Genomic DNA, 23,193 nt, shown 5'->3' with positions numbered 1-23,193 from the left:
GCCTGTGGCAGCTGGGGCTGCTCCAGGCTGCAGCCAGGAGCCAGAAACTCCATCCGGGTCTCCCACAGGGACCCAAGCACTTGGGCCATCCTCTGTTCCCTCCCAGGATGTGCATCCACGGAGAACTAGATTTGAAATGGAAAACTGGGACTCAAACCAGCGATTCAGCAGGAGTTAGGCCCCACCGGGGCCTCCATGATGCTGTCACAGCCCTACGGAGAAGACAGCTGGCCTTGTCCACTGTGCCACCTCCATAACCTGGGGTCCTGTCGGAACGTGTAGCCTCCCGATCAGCCAGTGAGGTAACCCCCGCACTGGGACCGGGCTGCTTTTGGCTCATTCAAGGGCCACACCGGGGAAACACAGCCTCATCGTGACCTCTGCCCTAGAGGGCAGCCTCCCTGAAGGTCTTGGCCCTCCGGGGCACCGGGACCAGCAGTGCCAGGGCCCGCGGCCTGCATGCAGCTTCCTTCACCCTCAATGGACACCATCTTCCCTGTCTGGCCCGCCTCCCTGGCTGAGGTGTGCAGCCCGGCCCCCAAAGCCTTGCACCTGCACCTCCCGGTCTCGGGACATGCCTGTGACACAGAGAGACACATGTGTGCCATTTCAGTTCCGTGCTGGGACCACCCACATCCTACAGAGGGACACATGTCCAGGCTGCTTGCTTCAGGGCTGGGAGTAGCCAGTCAGCACACTGAGGGCTAGCAGGGGGTCTTATTTTGTGGCTTATTAATGTCATGGATGCTAAAGCTGAATTCTTTTTTTTTTTTTTTAAGATTTATATTATTTTTATTTAAAAGGCAGTATTAGAGAAGGAAAGATCTTCCATCCGCTGGTTCACTCCTCAAATGGCTGCAATATCCAGAGCTGAGCCAACCCAAAGTCAGAAGCCAGGAACCTCTTCTGGGTCTCCCACATGAGTGCAGGGGCCCAAGAACTTGGGCTATCCTCTACTGCTTTCCTAGACCATGAGCAGGGAGTAGCCAGGACTCAACTGGTGCCTATATGGTGATGCTGGCACCATAGGCAGAGGATTAGTGTGCCACACCGCAGCACCAGCCTCAAATCCTGAATTGCTGTGGGTCAAGCTGGTAGCCTAGAACGTTCAAACAAAGGGGGAGCACACAGGACTCCAGGGGCTGGTGGTGAGCAGGGCAGTAGAGATCCAGGCAGGATGTCACATCCCACATCAGTGTGTCTGGGTTCAATTCCTGGCTCTAGCCCTTGACTCCAGCTTCCTGTTTGCGTCCACCCTGGGGGCAGTGGTGATGGTTCAAGCGGCCAGTTTCCTGCCGCCCTGTGAGCCACCTGGGCTGAGCTCCCACCTCCTGGCTTTGACCCTGGGCTGGCCTAGTCCTGGTGGTTGCAGGCGTGTGGGGGTATGGGAGCAGGGGATGGGAGCTCTCCACATCTCTGCCCTCCTGCAGTGGTGTGGCGGGCTAATCCTACACCTGCTGGCATCCCATATTGGTGCCAGTTTGAGTCCAGCTGCTTCAGTTCTGATCTGGCTACCCACTTGTGGCATGAGAAAGCAGTAGAAGATGGTCTAAGCCCTTGGGATCCTACACCTACGTGGGACACCCGGAAGAAATTCCTGGCTCCTGGCTTCGGACTGACTCAGCTCTGGCATTTGGGAGCTTTGAGAGAGTCCGCTGGCACGTGAGGGATCTGTTTCACCCTCTTTCTGTGATTCTGACTTTCAAGTGAAAAATAAATCATTAAAGAAAACAAAAGAAAAATCCTTCCACCCTTCTCCTTCTGGCCTGGGGCTGTGGTCTCTCACTGGTTCAGCAAGATTGTGCAGTGGTGGTGCCTCCACCGGAACAGGTCATGGCCAGGTTCACCTCAGATGAACCTGGCGGACAGGTTGGGTGGCTGCCTGCCGGCACCTTTAAGGCTTGCTGGCTCAGCTTCCTGGGCCCCCCTGCCCCACCCCTGTTGAGACACACACCAGGTGGGCTTCACGCCCAAGCACGCACCCTGGCATTGGATCTGTGGGCTTTTTAATCTTTCTTTGAAAGGCAGAGATGATACGAAACAGAGAAAGCCCTCACACTGGCTCACTCCCCAAACAGCTACAACAGCCTGGTCTGGGCCAGCCAGGAGTCAAACTCCATCCCACGTGGGTGTCAGACCCTGGTGCTTGGCCCATCCTCCACTGCTTTCCCAGGTGCATTCGCAGGGAGATGGCTGGGAAGTGGTGCAGCCAGGACTTGAACCAGCGCCTCTATGAGATGATCTCACTGCACTACAAAGCCGGCCTCCTCATCTTTTTTTAAATATTTATTTATTTTTATTACAAAGTCAGATATACAGAGAGGAGGAGAAACAGAGAGGAAGATCTTCTGTCCAATGATTCACTTCCCAAGTGAGTGCAATGGCCGGTGCTGCGCTGATCCAGAGCCAGGAGCCAGGAACTTCCTCCAGGTCTCCCACATGGGTGCAGGATCCCAAGGCCTTGAGCTGTCCTCCACTGCTTTCCCAGGCCACCAGCAGTGAGCTGGATGGGAAGTGGAGTTTCCGGAGCTAGAAGCGGCGCCCATGTGGGATCCTGGTGCATTCAAGGCGAGGACTTTAGCCGCTAGGCCACCATGCCAGGCCCATCCTCATTTTGACTCTAACAGCATTTCGGTGCCTCAGCCTCCTGGTCCTACAGCTAGTTTCCTGTGCCAATGCCATGCCCACGGAGTCCCAGGCCTTTGGAGAATCCATGGGTAGGAGCTGGACAACATTGATGAGACAACATCCGATGACCTTGAGGAGGGTTTTACGTGTGACTGTTATTCAGGTTATAGTATTAAGAGGGGATCAGTTCGAGTCCCAGCTGCTCCACTTCCGACCCAGCTCCTCGGATGCCCTGGGAGAGCCGGGGGGTGATCCAGGCACTTGGGCCCTGGCCGCCACCCACAAAGAAGCTCCAGACTCCAGACAGTGGTGGCCGTTGAGGGAGTGGAAGACTTCTCGCCCTCTGCCTTTCAAATACATAAATAAATATTTTCTTAAATGTTTTAGTTTTTTTATTCATTTGTATTTATGTATCTGTGAAGGCAGAACATAGGGAAGGCTCTTTTTTTGACACTATTTGAAAAAAAACTTTATTTTGGGTCACCAAATTTTTAAATCCATGCATAACCTTTTCACAATACACACCTGATATGAACTCTTCAAATATCCATTGAATATGGTACTATTATATTTTTCATTAAGAAAAGAAACCATCAGGGATACAGTAACTCAGACTTTTGACTTAGAAAAATCAGAATTCGTTTATAAACCTGAGTACATAAAAAAATCTTTAAAAAATGGAAAGGCACATCATTTGAAAGATGAAAAGGCGGTATAGAGACAGGCATCCCTTCCTAATTAAGCAATAATTCAATACAATATCAATCAAAATTGTGATAGGAGTTATCAGAAACTAACAGGTGGTCCCTTACAACTACAGTGAAGAACAAATTATACTTTTAAGAGTATTTCCTCTCTTGCCTATGTGATTTAAAATTTCACAATTAAAATATTTAAAATCACTGCCTTACAAACAAAACAAAGCCCAGCCATTCCATAGCCCACTTATTAGATCCACATTGAGATTTTTTGTTTTTCATTTTGTGACACAGTTTCATAGACTCTGGGATTCGCCCAACCCCTCCCCCTGGCCTGCCCACCCCCCGTTGGATTCCTCCGCATTGTTGCAGTAGCATAGTTCATATCCAGTCATGATTCCCTCATTGCGAGCATGTACCATGCAGAGTCCAGCATCTTATTGTCCAGATAAGTTCAACAGTTTCTTTTATTTATTTCTTTTTTAAAGATTGGAAAGTCAGATATACAGAGAGGAGTAGAGACAGAGAGGAAGATCTTCCGTCCGATGATTCACTCCCCAAGTGAGCCGCAACGACCGTTGCTATGCCGATCTGAAGCCAGGAGTGTCTTCCAGGTCTCCCATGCGGGTGCAGGGTCCCAAAGCTTTGGGCCATCCTCAACTGCTTTCCCAGGCCACCAGCAGGGAGCTGGATGGGAAGTGGAGCTGCCGGGATTAGAACCGGTGCCCATATGGGATCCTGGCGCGTTCAGGGCCAGGACTTTAGCTGCTAGGCCACACCGCCGGGCTCAATTCAACAGTTTCATGGGAGAGCATCCCTGGTCTGAAAATAGAGCTGGTAGGAAAGGCTCTTGATGCTTCCCTCCTCCCAGGAGGAGGGGGACTGTGCTGGGAGGGATGGGGTGCTCCCATCCTGGGGAAACAGGTGAAGTTGAACCTGGCAGTAGGGCCCCACGTTTTCCTGGAGCCAACCTCCCCGTGTCTGTTTCCTCCTGGGCTGCTTTCTGGAATCCATGGTGGCTCTGCAGCAGCTAAGGCGGAGCCAGAGCGTCTTGCGGGTCTTCGTGTGCGTGCTGTGGCCTATGCACTTGGATCATTGTCTGCTGCTCCCCAGGATACACACTGGCAGAGAAGTAGGATCCAGAGTCAAGCTGGCAGGTGAGCAGGCACTGTGATATGGGAGGCACCATGCCATGGGGCATCTCAGCGGGGGCAATGCCCACCCAGCTGCAGCTTTTAGAGACAGGCGTTGATGTGCTGTTGTTGCCAGGGGAACAATGTCTTAGACATTTTTTTGATAGTGGGAATAGTGAGGTGGGGCTGTAAATGAAGCTTATTGAGCATGAGTTAACATTTTAAAATTGTATTTATTTAAAAGGCTTAACAGAGAGGCAGAGAGAAAGAGCAAGACTGGTCTTCCATCTGCTGGTTTACTCCCAAGATGGCTGCCAGGGTCGCCGTCTGGCTCTCCCACGTGGGTGCAGGGGCCCAAGCCCCTGGACCACCTTCTACTGCTTTCTCAGGTCCATTAGCAGGGAGTGGCCAGGACTCAAATGGAAGGTCCTGTGGGATGCTGGCCTGGTTGACTGCAGTCAAACCCACTGAACTACAGCTTTGGCCCTCACCCCACGTTTTCAGTTCTGAAACTCTAAATTTTATGCATTGATTTTCACTGTATTTGAAATACAGAGTGACAGATGGCACTGGCATGGCAGAGCCCTCCTGCCAGGATTTGCAAGGAGCTCAGGGACTTTGGGCTGGGGGACAGGGGCAGTGATCACAGGCTCCTGTGCTTGAATTGGCAGCTCTGGGGTCAGATCCCATCCCTGTGGGCCTGGGGCCGGTCCTGTGGAAGCAGGTAGGCTTGAGAATAGGGGCTAGAGGGTCCCCCGAGTCATGATGGAAGGCGTGAGTTGTGGCACAGCAGGCTCAGCCACCAATAGGGATACCTGCATCCTAAATGGGAACCCCAGGTTCAAGTCCTGTCTCTGCCTCCCATCCAGCTCCCTGCTAGTCTGCCTGGGAAGCCAAGTGCTTGAGTTTGTGCCACCCACATGGGAGACTCCTGACTTCAGCCCTGGACCAGTCTCAGCCATTTGTGGAGTAAGCCCATGGTTGGAAGATCTCTTTTTGCCTTTACAAACAAGTAAGTAAATACATTTAAAAATGGGGTGCTGCTTCCTGAGAAAGAGGAAGTGGTGCGGAACTGGTAAAGTAGCTGACATGTGCCCTTCATTACTGCCAGCCAGCTGGGCAAGGAGTGTGAGGAGGGAGAGGGGGGCCTGGGCATGGCCTGTAGCATGGTGGAGGGATGTGAATGGAGCCCTATAGCTTGGCAGCCCAGGAAGGGGGTGCAGTGAGGAGGAGTGGCCCAGGGTCATTCCTGGGGTCACTTTTTCCTGTGGTCAGTGGTGCAGAGGGGGGAGGGCTGTGACCTTTGACTGTGACCTTGGGCAGTGATAGCAAAGACACAGGCAGAAGTGGCCTTGGAAGTGTCAAACAGCACAGTCCCAGGCAGCAGACCCAGCAAGGGAGGACCCCCAGGACACCCGCTCCTTGCCTAAGTACCATCCCCTCTCGGTGCACCCATATGTTGCTTCTCACAACAGCCTTCCTGGGGAGACCTCTCAAGGCCCCCGTGGTGGTGGTGACAAGGAACCCTTAGAGCAGCGAGGTCAAGTGATTCGTCCAGGGATGCCCAGGGGCAAGCAGTGGAGCTGGGATTCGAACCGAGGCCTAAAGCCTTCACTGCTAGCAGGTGCAGGCCCCGGCTTGGCATGCCTCACCAATTTCACAGGAAGGGGAACCGCAACTAGGTCCTGGACCATACCTGTTGGGTCTGACGGGACAGGTGGGTGACCCCCGAGTGTCCCCAAGGTGACTGGGCTCTACTTGGGCTGCAGACCCCTGGCTGGGGTCGGGGGATGTAGGACAGGCACTGGTGAGCTTCCCCTGGGTCTTCCAGCACCTCCACCAGAGCATGAGCCCTGAGCTGAGCGCAGGTGGATGGACCAGGTGAGCGCAGTAGGAACCCCCTCCGGCTTCCTGCACTGCAGGTGCACAACCTGACTCCACCCACGACCCCGCCTCAGAGGCCAGGCTGGGGTGAGCCTCCCCCAGGAAGGAGAAGCTGGAGCCTGAGTGTGTGTTTGGTGGGGGACAGGCAGGGATGGGTGCAGGGCGGACTCCCAGGAGGAGGCAAGGCAGAAGGGAGATCCAGGCGAAACCTAAGGAGAACCCAGGGGGCCCGGAAGGCTGGAGAGGGACCAGCGATGTGGCCTAGCTGCTGTCCACGCCCCGTGTCACGGCCCTGCTGTTCCACTTCCTATGCAGCTCCCTGCTGCTGCACCTGGGAAGGCAGCGGAGCACAGCCCAGGGCATTGGGCCCCTGCACCCACACGGGAGACCCAGGTAGAGTTCCAGGCTCCTACCCTTGACCTGGCCCGGCCCCAGTCGGTGCAGCCATCTGGGGAATGAACCAAGAAATGGAAGATCTCTATCTCTGTAATTCTGTCTTTCAAATAAATTTTAAGAATCAGGCTGGAGAAGGAAGATGGACAGAGACACCCAGGGAGCTGTGCCTCTTTGCCAGTCCCCACAGGGACACACAAGGAGGTAGATGTACCCCCCTCACTGACCTCCTTCTTGGTACTCCCACAGCGTGGCCAGTCCTCCTTCTGTTCTGCCCACCTTCCCTCCTGCTGCCGGCCAAGCCCATTAAGCTGCTCCCCTGGCCACAACTGAGGGCCCCACGCCCCAGGGAGGAAACCACAGCAGAGGCGTCCCTGCGCCCCAGCTCTGCTACCCAGCAATTAGCATTAATGAGGATGGGCTGCTCCTAAAGACCCCCCATCAGGGCTCAGCCCCGCCCCCTGTGACTCAGGCCGTTAAAGGGCTGAGGGCCAGCTGGGAGGTCAGCGTCCAGATGGCGTGTGGCAGCAGCAGGAGGGTCACCATCCAACTGGTGGATGATGAGGCAGTGGTCGGAGCCCGAGGCCCACAGCTCTTCCGTGGCCAGAGTTACGAGGCAATTCGTGCCTCGTGCTTGGATTCAGGGATGCTGTTCTGCGACCCCTACTTTTCTGCTGGCCCCGATGCCCTTGGCTATGACCTGCTGGGACCAGACTCGGAGAAGGCCAAAGGGGTGGAATGGAAGAGGCCGCATGTAAAGTGGGGCTGGAGCTGAACTCGCAGAGTCGGGGACAGGAGCTGGGGTGGACTCCTGCCCCAGGAGGCAGGGGCAGGGAGGAACTGGAGCTGGACCTCCAGGGTAAAGTGGAGGAGGGGCTGGGCTGCACCCCAGTGTTGAGGGTGGGGGAAGAGGCTGGGTTGCACCCCAGGGTCGGGGCGAGGGGAGGGCTGGGATAAGACCAGCTGGGAGCAGGCTCAGGCCCAGGGTTCAGGGTACACGTCCATCTCCAGCTTTGCGCGCCCTTCTGGGACTAGAGGCCCCATTTCCGGAGTGGGGCTGTTGGGATGGAGACCTCCTGCCATCTGAGACCTGGTACCCCCTGCCCCCCAGGAGTTCTGTGCTGAGCCCCAGTTCATCTGTGAAGACATGAGCCGGACGGATGTGTGTCAGGGGCGCCTCGGTGAGTTCCCAGGGCCGCAAGTGGCTAGGTCTCCCCATCTCCCTGCCCCTCATCCCTCCCCCAACCCCCGTGCCTCAGTCTCCCCTCACTCAGCCCTGGCTTGCACACTCTTCCAGGGAACTGCTGGCTGCTGGCGGCTGCCGCCTCCCTCACACTGCACCCGCGGCTCCTGCGCCGGGTGGTGCCCCCGGGCCAAAGCTTCGGCAATGGCTATGCCGGGGTCTTCCACTTCCAGGTAGGGTGGGCTCCTGCACCCCATGGGGAGGGGTCCAGGGTGCGACTAGGGGAAGCTGCAGGTAAACTCGTTGCTTTCTTTTTTTTTTTTTTTTAAAGCTTTATTTTATTTTCACTACAAAGTCAAATATACTGAGAGGAGGAGAGACAGAGAGGAAGTGGAGCTGCCAGGATTAGAACCAGCGGCCACATGGGATCAAGGCGAGGACCTTAGCCACCAGGCCACGCTGCCAAGCCCAACTCGTTGCTTTCTTGCAGCTCTGGCAGTTCGGTCGCTGGGTGGACGTGGTGGTGGACGACCGGCTGCCCGTGAAAGAGGGGAAGCTCATGTTTGTGCGCTCGGCTCAGCGCAACGAGTTCTGGGCCCCACTGCTGGAAAAGGCCTACGCCAAGTGAGCAGCCGGCCCGGTCCAGGAGCCCTAACCCAGGACCCCCAACCCCAGCCCAGAGGTCCCAGTCCCAGCCTGGAAGCCCTGGGTCTCTCAAGTCCCAAACACCTGGGCCCCAAGACCCTGGCTGTTGGGGTCCTCAGGGGTCCTCACAGAGGGTATTTGGACACAGAGAAAACCAAGCCTTCCCCACCAAATACCCTGGGGCTCTCCAGTCCTTCGCCCCCGAGGCCCTGCCCCACTGTGGGACTCATCTCAGGGTTTTTGATCCAGCCCACGAATGCCCTGGTCCACTCCCCCAGTGGCGCTTGTGGCCTACGTGACAGCCCACCCACCCCTGCACCCCAGGGCCCAGCTGGCGGGCGGCCTCAGGCGTTCACCCCCGCAGGCTCCATGGCTCCTATGAGGTGATGCGTGGCGGCCACATGAATGAAGCTTTTGTGGACTTCACGGGTGGCGTGGGCGAGGTCATTTATCTCAGGCACAACACCCCGGGCCTCTTCTCTGTCCTGCGCCAGGCTCTGGCCAAGGAGTCCCTCGTGGGGGCCACTGCCCTGGTGAGTGCTCCCGGACTTGGTGGACACCTGCATCGTGGGTCCCTGGTGCCTGCTGCAGGACTGCCTTCTGCTTCCCTTTGCTGCTGCCACTGGGATCCCCTCCTCCCTCTCTCTCTCTCTCTGTCCGTGTGTGTCTCTGTCCCTCTGGGGTCCAACTAGAGTGAGTTAGGAGGACATCTGACCATCTTGAGTGTCAGGCCCAGCTGGATCCAGGTGTTCAATATGTTGATTCCTGGTTGTGGCCGAGCTTCACTCGCAGGCCTGAGCAGGGGCTTGTAGCTGCAGGTCCCTCTGTCCCAGGGGCCCAAACTGCCCAGAAGGAGGCCTCTTTTATTTTATTTTTTTTTTTTAAGATATATTTATTTGCAAAGCAGAGACTATCAGGAAGAGGGAAGGAGGAGAAAGTAAGGGAGGGGAGGTGAGAGCGATCCCTCTTCCACAAGGTCACTCCCCAAAGCCCACGGCAGCCAGGGCTGAGCAGGCCAAAGCCCCATCCCAGTTTCCTAGGTGGGTGGAGGGGCCCACGCACTTGGCTGCCTTCTGCTGCTTTCCCAGACCCATTAGCAGGGAGCTGGATGGGAAGTGGAACAGCCAGGACTCAAACCAGTGCTCCAAGATGGGATGGCCAATTAACCCACTCTGCCACCACATCTCAACTTTCAGTTGAGTTCCCAGGCTGACTGATGACCTGTGACCCAGGTCATGTAGTCACTGAGTTGGTCTGAGTCATCCAGTCATCACTTAGTCCTCTCCTCATTCATTCTCTCTGGGTTCTGGATCTTTTTCTTGCAATGTCGGTCTCTCTCCTTCCGAGCTCTGCCTCATTTCTCTCTCCCACCTTCACCTGCTAACCCCTGCAGCTTAGCGCTCTGGTTTGAAGCCTGCTTTGGGGAGGCAGCCACCCTCTCCTCCTGCACCTTGCCTCACTGTCCCCTGGCCTCTACCCAGAGTGACCGGGGCGAGTACCGCACAGAAGACGGGCTGGTGAGGGGACACGCATATTCAGTCACGGGCACGCACAAGGTGAGCCTCCACCCATGGTGTGGTAAGGAGGGTCCCGGTGTCCCCTGTCCCCCTGCTGACCGTGCCGCCCTCAGGTGGCCCTGGGCTTCACCAAGGTGCGGCTGCTGCGGCTGCGCAACCCATGGGGCCGCGTGGAATGGACGGGAGCCTGGAGTGACAGGTGGGATGGGGCCAGGCTTGGGGTCGGGGGTAGGCTGGTGGGGGCCTCGACCTGGCCACCCCTCACACTCCAGTGTCTGCAGCTGCCCCCGCTGGGACTCGCTCCCCACTGAGTGGCGAGACGCCCTGCTGGTGAAAAAGGAGGACGGCGAGTTCTGGTGAGTGCTGTGGGCCATGACCTGCTGGGAGGAGCTGCCCACACCACGCGGGACAAGAGGCCATCCCCTGGAGTGTGCAAAATGGAACCAAGTCTATTTTGGTACAAAATAAATTTTAAAAATCCATACTTATAGCAAAGTTCATAAAGATGTAAATTACCAGAAGTCATGAAGTCCAAACTTTTTTTTGCACCAAAATAAGCTTGTTTATTCCATTTTCCTTCAGACTTCCTGCAGGACCCTGGAGTGGTGGTCCTGGGAGGACTGAGGGTGGCCACTGAGCCAGGCTCAGGCATCTTGTGAGATCTGGTGGGATCGTGGGGGTGGGAGGCATCTTGTTAAGTTGCCTTTCACAAGAGTCTGTGAGTCTTGGTGCTGGGTGGTGTGCCTTAGAAGCCGTGCAGAGGGTGGTAGGGGAATCTGGAGAGCTCAGTGATTTGGGGTTCATTTCTGGAAGCTGAAGGCTACTTGGCAACACGCGGGGCTGCTGGGGGCACTCTGACAGGGGTCGTTTCGGGGTTCTGGCCCGTCACAGGATGGAGCTGCAGGACTTCCTACACCACTTCAACACCGTACAGATCTGCTCGCTGAGCCCGGATGTGCTGGGCCCCAGCCCTGCAGGAGGCGCCTGGCATGTCAACACCTTCCAAGGCCGCTGGGTACGCGGCTTCAACTCGGGCGGGAGCCAGCCCGGTGCTGGTGAGGCCTGAGGGGACTTGCGAAGCCGGCTGGCCAGGGGCATGGGGAGTCAGGCGCCATGGCAGGTGCAGTAACCCGTGCCCTCCTCCTCCATCAGAAACCTTCTGGACCAACCCCCAGTTCCGGCTGACGCTGCTGGAGCCGGATGAAGAGGATGACGAGGACGAGGGGCCCTGGGGGGGCTGGGGGGCGGCAGGAGCTGGGGGCCCAGCAAGGGGTGGGCGCACCCCCAAGTGCACAGTCCTCTTGTCGCTTATCCAGCGTAACCGGCGGTGCCTAAGGGCCAAGGGCCTCACCTACCTCACCGTGGGTTTCCACGTGTTCCAGGTAAGGTCTGGGTGGGGTGCAGGGACCACCGGGTGGGATGAGGAGGGGCTGCTGAGGGACCAGAGGGCATTGCAGGCAAGCTCAGGGACAATGTGAGGGGCTGGGCTGGGGTCAGATGCAGGCAGAGCCCGAGGGCAGTGAGGGCAGCGAGGGCACAGGAGGGCCAGGGGACAGTCTGATAAAGTCCAGAGGCAATGAGGGATCTGAGAGGTGTGGACAGACCTTCCTGACCTTCCCCCTCGCTCTTGGTCCTTGCAGATTCCGGAGGAGGTGGGTTTCTGAGGGGGTCCCAGTCCCAGGGCTTGGCCGCCTGTGCTGGTGGGCGCCAAGTCGGGTGCTGGGCACCAGGCAGGTTAGGCTGGGGAGCCCAAGGCGGGGGGTTGCGGATCAGGAGGTGGGGAGCCCTGCGGTTGTGGTCACATTCCCCCCACCCCAGCTGCTGGGCCTCTGGGACACCCCGCGCAGCCGTGCCCTCCTGCCCCGGCTGCTGCAAGCCGACCGCTCGGTCTTCTGTGCCCGCCGTGATGTGAGCCGCCGCTGCCGCCTACCCCCTGGCCACTACCTAGTGGTGCCCAGTGCTGCCCAGGCCGGCGATGAGGCCGACTTCACCCTACGCATCTTCTCCGAGCGCCACCACACAGCCTTGTGAGCCCTGCCCCGCCATGGGAAAGGACTGACGGGGGCTGGAAGGTGACCCGCCCCATTCCCCTCCATTTTTTTTTTCAGGGAAATCGATGACATCATCAGCGCTGACCTGGAGGCCCTCATGGTGAGGCTGGAGGCAAAGGGCATAGGAAGCGGCTCTCTAAGACTTGGGTACTACACAGCCAGAGATGGGTACCCCACATGGGTGGCAGGGGCACAAAGGCTTTGGGGCCTGCCTCCACTGCCCTCCCAGGTACATTGGTGGGGCACTGGCAAGGAAGTGGGTGTCACAGGCAGTGGCTTTACCCATGACACCACAAGGCTGACTCCAAGGAACTAAACTCCCTCCACCCCACAGGTCCCCTGTGTGTCCATGATGCTGGAGTTGGAGTTGCTATTCCAGGAGCTGGTGGGTGAGGTAGGTGGGCAGGGGTAGTGCTGCCTAGGTGCCACCCGCCTGGAGTCACCCCCACACCTCCTTTGCCTAGGGCCTGGCCCCGCTCCTCACATCCCAAGACCTTTAGGGAAACGCTCACAGCTTGGTCCTGCCCCAGGGCCTCTGCTTGGTGTGTGCCCTCCCACTCCTCTCACCCCACCCCCGCCCACACCAGGTGTGTGCCCTCTCTGGGCGCGCTCATTGGCTTTTCTCTTGCCTCCTGTGGAAGTCCAGCACTTCCTTCGCCCACCCTGACCCCTTGGGGCTCTGGGAGCTCTGAGCTGGCTACACTGCCATGCTGAGGGCTTCCTGGGGTGCCATTGCCCCGAGCAGGGGGAAGAGCTCAGTGCCCCCCAGCTGCAGACCCTGCTCAGCATCGCCCTGGAGCCTGGTAAGCCCGTAGGGAACCCTTACCCCGCCCCACGGCATCTCCCCTCCAGGGTCCCGGGTTGTGTGTGGCATCTGTCTCTAGGGTGGGTGACCTGCAAGGCTGGCTGGTACACAGGATGTCCCACCATTTCCTTCCTGTAGCCAGGGCTAACGGCCGGACCCCCAGAGAGATCGGGCTCAGAACGTGTGAGCAGCTGCTGCGGTGTTTTGGGGTACACAGGCTGGGCCTGGGGAGGGAGGCTGCTGGGGTCTTATCTCCCCTTCAGGTACTGACTTCAACCTCCCCTCCCCAGCATGGGCAAGGCCTCGTCCTGCACTCCTTCCGGCAGCTCTGGGGTCACCTCCTTAGGTGGCAGGTGAGCTGGGGGCAGGGATGGGCTCACCAGACAGTGGCTTGAGGGGATCTGCCCCACCCATTGGTGTGGCCTCCCTCAGGATGCTGATTGGCTCAGGGGTCAGGAGTACTGTCTGTAGCTCCAGGCCCCATCTCCACCCCTTCCCTCCCTCCAAGTGGGCAGCCCCAGCCCTTGCTACAGACTGGCAAGTGGAGGCCTGCAGCTGGCAGGGAGCTGGGCTGGGCACTCAGGCTGCCTGGCTGCAGGTGCCTCCTGCAAGCCTCTTTAGGTGCCTGGGGTGGGGGCAAGGCTGACTGCCACCTCCCGGCCCAGGCCACGTTTGACAAGTTCGATGAGGACGCCTCTGGGACCATGAACTCCTATGAGCTGAGGCTGGCGTTGAACGCTGCAGGTGTGGACGGGGTCCTGGGTGGCCATGGTGGGAAGACCTGTTCTCAGACATGTCCCCTGGGCTTTGCTGATGGTTCCTGATAGAAAGCAGGTGGCCCAGAGAGGGTGGGGGGCAGGAGAGGACTCTGGGCTGGGGGTGGAGCACATGTTGAGAGAAGAGGTGGCTGGGGGCTGTCTGGAGGGGAGGATCTCTGGGAGTGGATGCCTGAGGGCCCCAGGGCAGCGTGGGGGAAGGTTCTGGATTCCTGGGAGCTGGGGTAGCCCTGCTCTCTCTCTCTGCCATGGTTAATGGGGTGGCCCGCCTGGCCAGGTGTTTCCTTGGTCCTGGGTTCAGTACCCCTGCCCCCAGTGACCAAGGACAGGAGGAGAACTGCATGGGGCAGGTCCTATGGCCTACAGGGTCACGCTGACCCCAAGACGAGCAGAGCAGGCCACAGGTCAGGTGACAGCACACGAGGCAGTGGTGAGGTAGCTCTAGAAGCGAGGAGGCCCCGCTGTGGCAGCTCTGCCCGCTGCCCCGAGGGCGCTGGGCTGGGAGTGTCAGGAACCAGGGGGCTGTGCCATGGGTGATGAGGCTACACAGCACACGGTGGGTTTGAACCTCTGCCTGTGAGATTGTGGGCCCGAGGACATGGCGTCTTGGAGCCGCCGGGCCTAGGCCCCACGCAGTGGACAAGGGAAGAGAGGGGCCTACAGTTGCGCCCCTGGGTAGAAGCGTGGCTGCTGAGAAGCCACCCTCCCCTAGGCTTCCACCTGAACAACCAGCTGACCCAGGCCCTCACCAGCCGCTACCGGGACAGCCGGCTGCGCGTGGACTTCGAGCGCTTTGTGTCCTGCGTGGCCCAGCTCACCTACATCTTCTGTAAGTGCCACGGGGTCAGGTGGGGTGCCAGGGGGTGGGGTGGGGTGGCACTCACCGGCCCCTCTGCATAGGCCACTGCAGCCAGCACCTGGACGGCGGTGAGGGAGTTGTATGCCTGACCCACAGACAGGTAAGCATGTGGCCGGATGGTGAGGGGGGCTCGTCTGTGGGAGGTCCCCGCGTGGAACACGCCGTTCTTCCTTGTCTCCCACAGTGGATGGAGGTGGCTACCTTCTCCTAGGCCCTCAGCCTGGGCATGGCTGCATCTCTCCTGCATAGGCCACATGCCTTGGTCCCCAGCTGCACCCTTCACCGGAGTGGAGGGTCCGGGCTGGTGTGCCCTGCCTCACTCAGGAAAGACGTGGGGACAGAGGGCGCTGCAGGAATCCATCTTAAAAATATTACACGTTTATTATCGTGTCTCCCAGGAGGGTGGTTTATCCAGAAACCAAGAAGAAAATACAACCAATCAGGAAAAAACTCAAAAAAAAAAAAAAAATAATAAAGGGGGAGCAAAACCATCACTACCAGGCAGCCAGGTCGGCAGCCTGCTTCGACCTCAGCGAGGGTCGCGGGGCCCGGGCCCCACAGCTGGCGGGGAGGGAGGGGCGGCCAGTCAGCTATGTCTTCATTACGAGAGCAGGGGAGGCGGCAGAGACGCTGCTGGGTGAATATATATTTATATAATAAATCCGTAAGTTAATAAAGTAAATAGTAATTCTCTGAAAGCTTTTTTTTTTTTTTGGCTTTTGTGAATTTTTTTTTTTTTTTTTTTTTGGTGAATTTTTTACATTTTTGCTTGGCCAGTTTTTTTTTTTCCTTTTTTTTTTTTTTGGTCCTTAGAGAATCTGAGTCCAGACAAAGTGAGGCCAGGGGGGCAAGGAGACCACGGCTTCCTCACCATGGCAGAAAGAGGGTGCTGGGCTGGGCCCCTCTCCTCATGTCAGTGGAGGATGGAGCTGGGGGGGCTTGAGGATAGGGAGGTGTGGGGGAACCTGGTCCCATCAAGTAGCTGTGGCGCCCTCTGCTGGCCCCTTGGCAGGGCTGGGCAGCTCCCAGACAAGGCACGTGGGGCTGTGGCCTGGGTGTGAAGGGATGTCCCCAGGGCATGGAGGGGCTTTTTTTTTTTTTTGGTGGGGGTTGGGGGACAACTCCGCTGTCCTTATGTGGGTTAGAAAAGCACAATGCCCCACCAGTTACACTCCCCAGATCCAGGAGCCCTCAACCCACCCCAATAGCTATGGCAGCCCTGCTGGCCAACCCGCAGAGAGAGAGGAGAGAGCCCGCCCCAGCCCCTCCCTGGCCACCTGCCCACCCCCAGAAGGACTGACAGAGTGCTTTGCATAGATACAGAGTCAGAAGAGGGGTGCTGCTCCCCAGCCCCTCCGGGAGGCATGGGGAGGGGGTGCTCAGGGTCTTGGGGACCTCACAGGTCGCTCTCGCCATACAGGGCTGTGGAAAAAGACTTGTAGTCCAGGGCGCCAGGCACCGCGTCTGGGCCCTGGTAGGGTGCCATGCGGGCGATGCAGTACTCAGCCTGGTCAGGGGGCAGCTCTCGCCGCAGCTCCTCCGCTGTGATGAAGTTCTGTCGGGGGAGGGCAGGGTGGGAATCTGAGCCATGCCCCCTGGCCCCTCGCAGCCGACACTGCCCATGGGAGCCCTTCCTGGCAACCCCTGGCTCACCTTGTCTCCTGCCAGGACCTTGAAGGAGGCGATGACCTGGTCGGCTGTATCTGTGTCCGTGGTCTCCCGCGACATGAAGTCGATAAAGGCTTGGAAGGTCACGAGACCACTGTGGTTGGGGTCAACCACGCTCATGATGCGGTTGAACTCAGCATCACCCTGCGTGAGGAGTGGGGGAGGGCAGGTGGCCGTGAGTGGGGATGGCCAGCCAGGGTGGCCAGACCCAGAACAACGCATTCCCTTAGAACGGCTGGGAGGACTGAGCCCACCACCAGCATGCATGTGTCTCCACCCACTTCCCAGCAGGGGCAGCGGCCTCTGATCGCCGGTCTGGCAGGGCCCCTCCATGTCCTCCCACCCGTGGTCATTGGCAGTGGGCAGCTGAGCTCCACTGCCCTTCAGCCCCAGGCTCTCAAATTAGTCCTGGAATGTGGGGAAGAGAGAAAGAAGAGAGAGAAAGAGAAGGAGAAAGGGGCGAGAGCGCCCTCTCTCTGGAGACTTCTAAGGAAGGAGGGTCGTCGGAGGGACCCCAGGCCAGCAGGTGCAGCGGAGGAGTGTCCCCGAGGACATGGACGCTGTGCAGGCAGTGAGGGCCAGGAGGAGGTGGGAAGAGGAGGGCGGAGGAGGGGGAGGCGGCAGGGGCCGGGAGCGGTGGCGGGGGAGGCCGAGGCCGCATACCAGGCTGTATCCTGTGGAGATAAGCAGAGCCCTGAAGTCATCCACGTCCATGCTGCCTGTCTGCTTCTGCTCCCGGGACGCAGCCATAGCAGAGGAGGCCAGAGGGGCCGCCCCACGCGCACAGCGGGCAGACAGGACAGGGGCGAGCCCCGAGAGCAGGTAAGGGGGAGGTGTCCAGCGAGACACGAGGAGGGCAGGGAGGCGGCAAGAGAGCCAGTGAAATGGCACACATGATGGCAGGGGAAGGACAGAGTAGGAGAGAGAGAGAGAAAGAGCGGTTAATGTCAGTCTGCTGGCCCTGGCACGCATACCTGCCGATCATTCTCCACGTCGTAGCCCAGGCTGATAAGGCAGGCCTTGAACTCCTCGGGCCCCAGCGCCCCACCGTGGTCCTGCCGGGGCCATCGAAGACAGATGCGCGGGAGGGGTGGAGTGGAGACCAGGCCACGGGTGGGCAGGCAGACGGACGGATGGATGGACGGACGGACGGACGAACAGATGTGGGAGAAGGGCCGGGGGTCACGTGCAGACCCAGGGCGGGGGACACATGGGGAGGGAAACAGAGTTAGAGGCGACGTGGACGAGATGATGGGTGGGGTAGGTGGTGGCATGGCCCCCTCCCGGGGGGTGTGGGGCTGAGGCCCAAATCCCAGCACTGTACCACAGGGATGCAAGGGGTAGCTGCCCTGGCCCTCAAGGCATAGGGTGGGTTGGGCACCGGGGAGAACGCCGGCACTTAAGACCCTCCCAAGCGGCTGCCAGGCTTCACAGACAGGCAGGTGCATATCCCCTCATGTGTGGTCCATGCCCTACCGGCCCATGTGCAGTAACCAGAGGAATACACAGGCACAAACACAGGCCGGGCAGGCCGGCAGCAGCCGAAGGAACCACCCACCTTGTCAAAGTGGTTGAAGGAGGCCCGGAACTCCTGCATCTGCTCCTGGCTGATGCCCTTGGCGTCGCGCGTCAGGATCTGGTTCTCGACCTCGTTGATGGTGCGGGCGATGGTGGTGAGCAGCTGCTCCCAGCCCACGCGGATGTGCTGGGGAGGGCAGAGCCAGTGGGCACAGGCTTCACTGCAGCCCCATCTCCTGCACACCTCATCCCTGCCTGGGCACACCATGGTCTCCCTCTGGGAGACAGAGCCGTGGGGCCTGTGCCAGGATCTGCAGGGAAGCTTCGCAGAGGCCTCCCCACTCTGGGATGGGACCCAGGTGGCTGGCATGGGGTGACATCCAGGTCGGGGCTGGCTGATCTCAAGCTATGCACAGGGCAGTGGCTGCCCACCCACGCCGAAGCTCCCCCAAATCCCCCGTGGGCGTCGTCATGGCAATGGAAGAGCTTAACGCTGTGCAGATGCTCTGATCTCATCTTTTCAATCAAGTTTAAACCGGGCGAGCCACCGCAGGCGTGGGGCGGAGGTGCGGGGAGCAGCCTCGTGCTGCGGGGAGGGGCCGGTACCTCCATGGTGTAGTTGGTGTGCTTGTTGTCGAAGATGAGGGCCTCCTGGATGAGCTGGTGCTGCTGCTCCAGCAGGTCCAGGTTGGGTTTGTAGTCCACGATGCTGCGCTCGTACTGCTTCAGGTGGCTCAGCTGGTCCTCCAGGGTCCCGTTCATCTCGATGGAGATGCGCCCAATCTCCTGCAGAGAAGGTGGTGGGCCTCAGCAGGGGCAGGGCTGCAACCCCCGCCACCACCAGCCCTTCCCACGAGGTTCTCCACTGCTGGCCATTCCCCAAGAGGTTCCCATTCTGAAAGGTGCTACCCCCTTCTGGCCCTCTTGTGCCAAAGCAGTTGGGACAAGGGGCTCTTGGCCTTGCTGGGCTCTGATGCACCCAGCCTACAGATAGGCAAACTGAGGCACAGGAAGGGCCGTCTGTCACAGCAGGAGGCAGATGCTGATGTCACGCCTCGTGCCCCTGTCTATGGGCAGCCCCATCCGCTCACTCTGCACAGATACACAAGGGCTGGCACGGGGCCTCAAGGCTGCCCTGCCTGGCATGGGCACACAGCAAGCCTGCAGGCAGCTGTGACTGGAGCTGCCTCCTAACAGGCCCGATCAGGGCTGGGGCTCAGGCCACCTTACTCTGTCATACTGCAGTGTCCACATAGGATGTGCCTGCTGAGGGGACAGAGGGACTGTCTTCATCCCCACTTTAGAATTAGGACCACTGAGGCCCAGCTGAGAGACCACACTGGAGCTGGCGGCCACAGCCGATTGCCATGGCTGCTCCACCTGTCCGCCCGCCTCGCAGGGCACCCTCACCTCCATCTTGGTCTGGATCCAGGGCCCCACGAGGTTGGCTTGACTGGCGAACTGGCGGCGGAGGTGCTCGTTGGACTGCTGCTTGCTCTGCTCCTCCAGCAGCGCGTGGTCCCGCTTGGGCACCAGCTGCTGCACCTGGGGAATGCATAGGAGGGTCAGGACAGTCCCCGCCCCACCCTGCCAGCCCGGCCTGCACCCTCTGCCCCCGGCGCCGCCCACCTTCTCCCACTTGGAGTTGATGATCTGCGGGGTGACGGTGGTGTAGGGGTTGCTGCCCGACAGCTTGATGTGGTTGCTCTCAGCAATCCGCTGAGCCTCTTTGTGGATGGCCAGGATGGCCTCTCGCTCCCGGTCCGCGTCGGGCAGGGTGGACTTGAACTGGTCGTGGGCCGAGATCAGGCCCTGGGTGGGAGAAGAGCAGCCGTGAGGGGCAGCCGTCCCCCACCAGGGCACCTGGGGAGCAGGGGGCGGGGCACACCTCAATCTCCTCGATGGTGTGGACGATGAACATGTCCTGCAGGTCCTCCATGGCACTCTCCATCCAGTTGTTGAAGGGCGCGGCCCGCTTGGCATACTCCAGGTGCAGCTGGTCGATGGTCTCCAGCTGCTTTTCTGTTTTCTGGGGCGCGGGGGCAGGGAGACATAGCCGGTCAGCCGAGGAGTGTGGGGGCACCTGGCAGGGGACTGAGGAGCTGGGGAGAGGTTGGGAGCCCAGGGTGTGCACTGCGCCCTCCTTACCTCCAGGGCTTCCCTGCGGCTGTGGGTCAGAGAACCAAGGGCGTCCCACTGGTCGCAGATCTTCTGACAACGGGTGTTGACGTTGGGGGAGTCGTAGTAATCCAGCTCGCTGTGGCCAGACAGACAGCAATGAGGCCCAATGGGCACAGACAGGGATGGGCCAGACCCCAGCACCCCCCAGGTAACCCTGTCAGCATGCAGCCCTCAGCCAGGCTGGGCCCTGCTGCTCCCCTCAGGGGTCTTGGAGTCTGACTCTGGTTTCTCATCTAGGTGAACCTCAACATTCCCTATTCTGGAGCCTCAGTTTGCTCGCCTGTGAATTGGGGATGGGGTCACATGGGCCTTGGTTGATCAGTACATGTGAACTACAGGTAGCGCCTCTCTTGGCAGGCACATGGCAACAGCGAGGCATCGAGAAGCAACATCTGACCAGTCTGCAACCTCACGCTAAGCAAGCACTGAGGAAAAGTGTGTTGGTTTCAAAGGCAAATGGTGGTGTAGTGGCCTCCGCTCAGCCCTGGGCTGTTCTCCAGAAAATGCCCAGTGTGTCTCCTGGCCTCAAGGTAGACAGAGGTTACTGTATCCTGACTCAGGCAGCTTCCACTATGGCACCGGCAGGCACTGTGCAGCACTGGCTGCCTCCTCTTGTATCAGTCAGCCTTTCTCACCCGCCCATGTGCACAGAACCTGCAGGGTCCAGTTCTGCCTGTGGCTAAGGGGGCTCCCGGTGTCTGCATGACGGAGGCTGCAGGAGCATCAGCTGCTCCCCACCCCAGACCCCAAGTCTCACATTCTCTCACACGAGGGTCCCAGGGAGCATGTGTGAGCTGACGCTGGGGCCTGGCTAGGAGAGGGGAGTACAGGTGAGCCAGCTGGGGGTGGGCAGTGGGCAAGGACGAAAAGAGGCTCCAGGGTTGGTGGCCTGGCTAACAGTGTGACCTTTGGCCAGCCCTTGGCCTCTGTGTTGGGGTCTCCCCTTCACATGGAGCAGGTGGGCACATGGCAGCCCCAGGGGCCTGGGTAGCTGCTGCTCCCACTGAGACCAGCCACCAGGGGGCCCAGCGAATGGGACAGCAGGCACATAATCCCCCGATTCCCCCCCAGTGCCACTTTGGGGACACCTGCGTCTCAGGGTAACAGGTCCTGCAAGGCTGCTAGCCAGTGCCTGAGAAGTGAGCGTGCCTGGGATTCCCTCTCTGACCATATCATCCAGGGGTCTGCCCAGGGCCCTTACGCCCCTTGGCCTGGCTATGACAGCTTTGGGTCCCTGGGGGCTGCTTCAAATGGGCCAAATAGGGTCTCAGGTTCCCAGCACTCTGGCTCCCCACCGAGCACGTGGGCAGTGCCTACTGTGGCTGGGCGAGGTGCCAGCACCAGGAGCAGGGCTGTGGGGTGGGCCGCGGCAGGGAGGGGGCGTCTGCAGAAAGGGCAGGCCCGTTGCCCAGCCTATTTCTGAGTACACGGCTATTTTGGGAGCTCCGCCGCCCCTCCAGGGCTGTGGATTTTCCATGAAGTAATGGCCTGGGCCTCTTGCTCCCGGGCCCTCCCTGCAGCCGACCAGCGCGGTGCTGGCAGAACGAGGCCCCGCTCACTGGCTCTGCAGGCTCAGTGTACTAATTGTGTGCACAAGTTTATCCGACTGGGGTGGGGAAGGGAGGGCAAAGGAGCCGGCCGCCGGGGAGCTCTCACAATGAGCACATTCTCCGCACGGACGAGGGAAGGGGCCGCAGGACAAAGGGCTCAGTGTGCGGCTGGATTCCCGTGGGCAGGCATGGCTGGGAGGCTGGCACCCCCAGGGCTGGGGCCTGCTTGGAGGGGAGCCCCTGTGACCCCGGGACTATCCCTGCCAGGCTAGATCCCCTCTGGTTCTCGTCCTACAAGGGAGGAGGGTGAAGGTACCGGCTGGCCTCGAGTGGCTAGCCCGCCATGGGGCAGGGCACCTAGGCTCACACGTACTTGAGCTCCTGGGCAATGGCCGCGATCTGCTCCACGCGGTCCTGGTGTGCGGCCAGATCACTCTCGAAGGCCTCGTGCTTGCGGATGAGGGCCCGGATGTCTGCCAAGGTGGCCGTCTCGTAGTCCCGCTGCCTCAACATGGCCTCCTTCCCTGGGGGGCAGGGCATGAGTCTCAACAAGGGAGGCAAAGAAGAGGAAACAAACCCCCACCTTGTCGAGGATGGTACCATGAAGGGTTAGAAACTTCTAGAACCTTCTTCCTTGCCTTCTAGGAATCCTCCTGGATGGACTTGAGACACACTTTGGGACAGGTGGAGTGAGACAGACACCCACTCGGTACACTGTGTGTGCCAACCATCGTGTCCTGTCTGGACAGGAGATGTGAGAGTGGGACAGCGGTCCCTGGCAAGCAGGTCCAACACCAGGCTCTGGAGGGTGGTGCCCTGGTGCCTGGCCCCAGTGCTTCCCACACACACCTCCGTGTCCTCACACCGTCCAGGGGTCTGTGAGTGTAGCGGACCCTGTCACGAGGCCCTGCCACCAGTCCTGGAGCTGGCTCATCCAGCAGGTCCTGTCAGCAGGGGAGGGACTGAAGTGCACTCAGGGCACGGCACAGCTGCCCAAGCTGCGGGGAGCCCGGGGCCCCAAGGGCCCCTGATGCTGTCCTCTGCCCTACCCTGGGGAATCTGGCCGCAACTTCCCACTCAGCACAGTGGGCAGAGCTCTCTGGGCCTGTCCCTTCATCTCTGTAATAATGCCATGCCAGGCACCATGTGCTCCTGAGGGCGCAGGGAGGCAGTGGGAGTTGCGCGGCGGGGCCAGCACCGTCCACATCCTAGCTGCCCCCAGGATAAGGCTTGGCACTGGCGGGCCAGGGGGTAGGCCAAGGAGCTGGACTCCGTGAGCTCCACCGCCCCAGCCCCAGGGCAGAAGGCCTAACCACATCGGCAAAGCTTGCAATTCCCTCCTCCAAATTGCTCTCTCCCCAGGGTGGGAACCAGCAATAGTAGGGTAGCGTCTCCCCGCCTCAGCAGTTTCAACAGGGAGAGGAACTGGAGGGGCGGAGCTGCCTACAAGCTGCCTGGGATTCAGGAAAGGGGGTTCCGGGGCTTGGCTGCCTCCGGGACAACCCAAGCCCCCTGAGAAGCACCCACACGAACCTCACACCCAGCATGCCACACGGGTTGGTGAGAAGGGCACGGACTTAGGGCAGCTTACCTAGCTTGCCTCCGCCCCACCCCGGGACTGTCCTCTGTGGCCCATGGAGGACAGAGGAACCGCAATGCTAGCCTGTCCTGCTGCCTTTCATAATTGGTGGTTCAGAAGACAGA

General features: G+C 59.5%; 2 protein-coding genes across 6 annotated transcripts in view; one reads left to right on the top strand and one right to left on the bottom strand.

Moving 5' to 3' along the window:
• The first annotated feature begins 7,157 nt into the window (after positions 1–7,157).
• On the top strand, positions 7,158–15,367 carry CAPN12 (calpain 12). Its single transcript, XM_004595084.2, has 21 exons — positions 7,158–7,490; positions 7,848–7,917; positions 8,034–8,152; positions 8,410–8,543; positions 8,929–9,097; positions 10,046–10,120; positions 10,195–10,280; positions 10,363–10,437; positions 10,973–11,136; positions 11,234–11,463; positions 11,722–11,733; positions 11,900–12,108; positions 12,190–12,232; positions 12,467–12,526; positions 12,878–12,935; positions 13,076–13,146; positions 13,228–13,290; positions 13,603–13,681; positions 14,426–14,542; positions 14,614–14,672; positions 14,757–15,367. Exons 1-21 carry the CDS (start codon positions 7,251–7,253, stop codon positions 14,781–14,783), a joined length of 2,160 nt encoding a protein of 719 aa, XP_004595141.2. The 5' UTR covers positions 7,158–7,250; the 3' UTR covers positions 14,784–15,367.
• A 312-nt stretch (positions 15,368–15,679) lies between these two features.
• The window catches only part of ACTN4 (actinin alpha 4), a 60,461-nt gene continuing 52,947 nt past the window's right edge, over positions 15,680–23,193 (bottom strand). For 2 of the 5 annotated variants that reach the window (XM_004595082.3, XM_036492796.2), the window contains exons 12-21: positions 21,863–22,013; positions 19,907–20,015; positions 19,647–19,787; positions 19,388–19,570; positions 19,169–19,303; positions 18,365–18,544; positions 17,799–17,945; positions 17,215–17,295; positions 16,226–16,384; positions 15,680–16,127 (exon numbers count right to left, since the gene is read on the bottom strand). In XM_004595082.3, the coding sequence (XP_004595139.1) occupies positions 15,969–16,127; positions 16,226–16,384; positions 17,215–17,295; positions 17,799–17,945; positions 18,365–18,544; positions 19,169–19,303; positions 19,388–19,570; positions 19,647–19,787; positions 19,907–20,015; positions 21,863–22,013 (1,445 nt within the window). In that variant the 3' untranslated portion in view covers positions 15,680–15,968. Of the gene's footprint in view, positions 16,128–16,225; positions 16,385–16,903; positions 16,970–17,214; positions 17,296–17,798; positions 17,946–18,364; positions 18,545–19,168; positions 19,304–19,387; positions 19,571–19,646; positions 19,788–19,906; positions 20,016–21,862; positions 22,014–23,193 lie in introns of all 5 variants that reach the window. The other 3 variants (XM_012929782.3, XM_058675177.1, XM_058675178.1) reach the window with 2 other exon arrangements.

Source organism: Ochotona princeps, chromosome 16, assembly GCF_030435755.1.
Source record: "Ochotona princeps isolate mOchPri1 chromosome 16, mOchPri1.hap1, whole genome shotgun sequence".
Classification (NCBI taxonomy): domain Eukaryota; kingdom Metazoa; phylum Chordata; class Mammalia; order Lagomorpha; family Ochotonidae; genus Ochotona; species Ochotona princeps.
The sequence above is the reverse complement of the archived record's forward strand: the minus strand, read 5'-3'. Positions and strand labels throughout refer to the sequence as shown.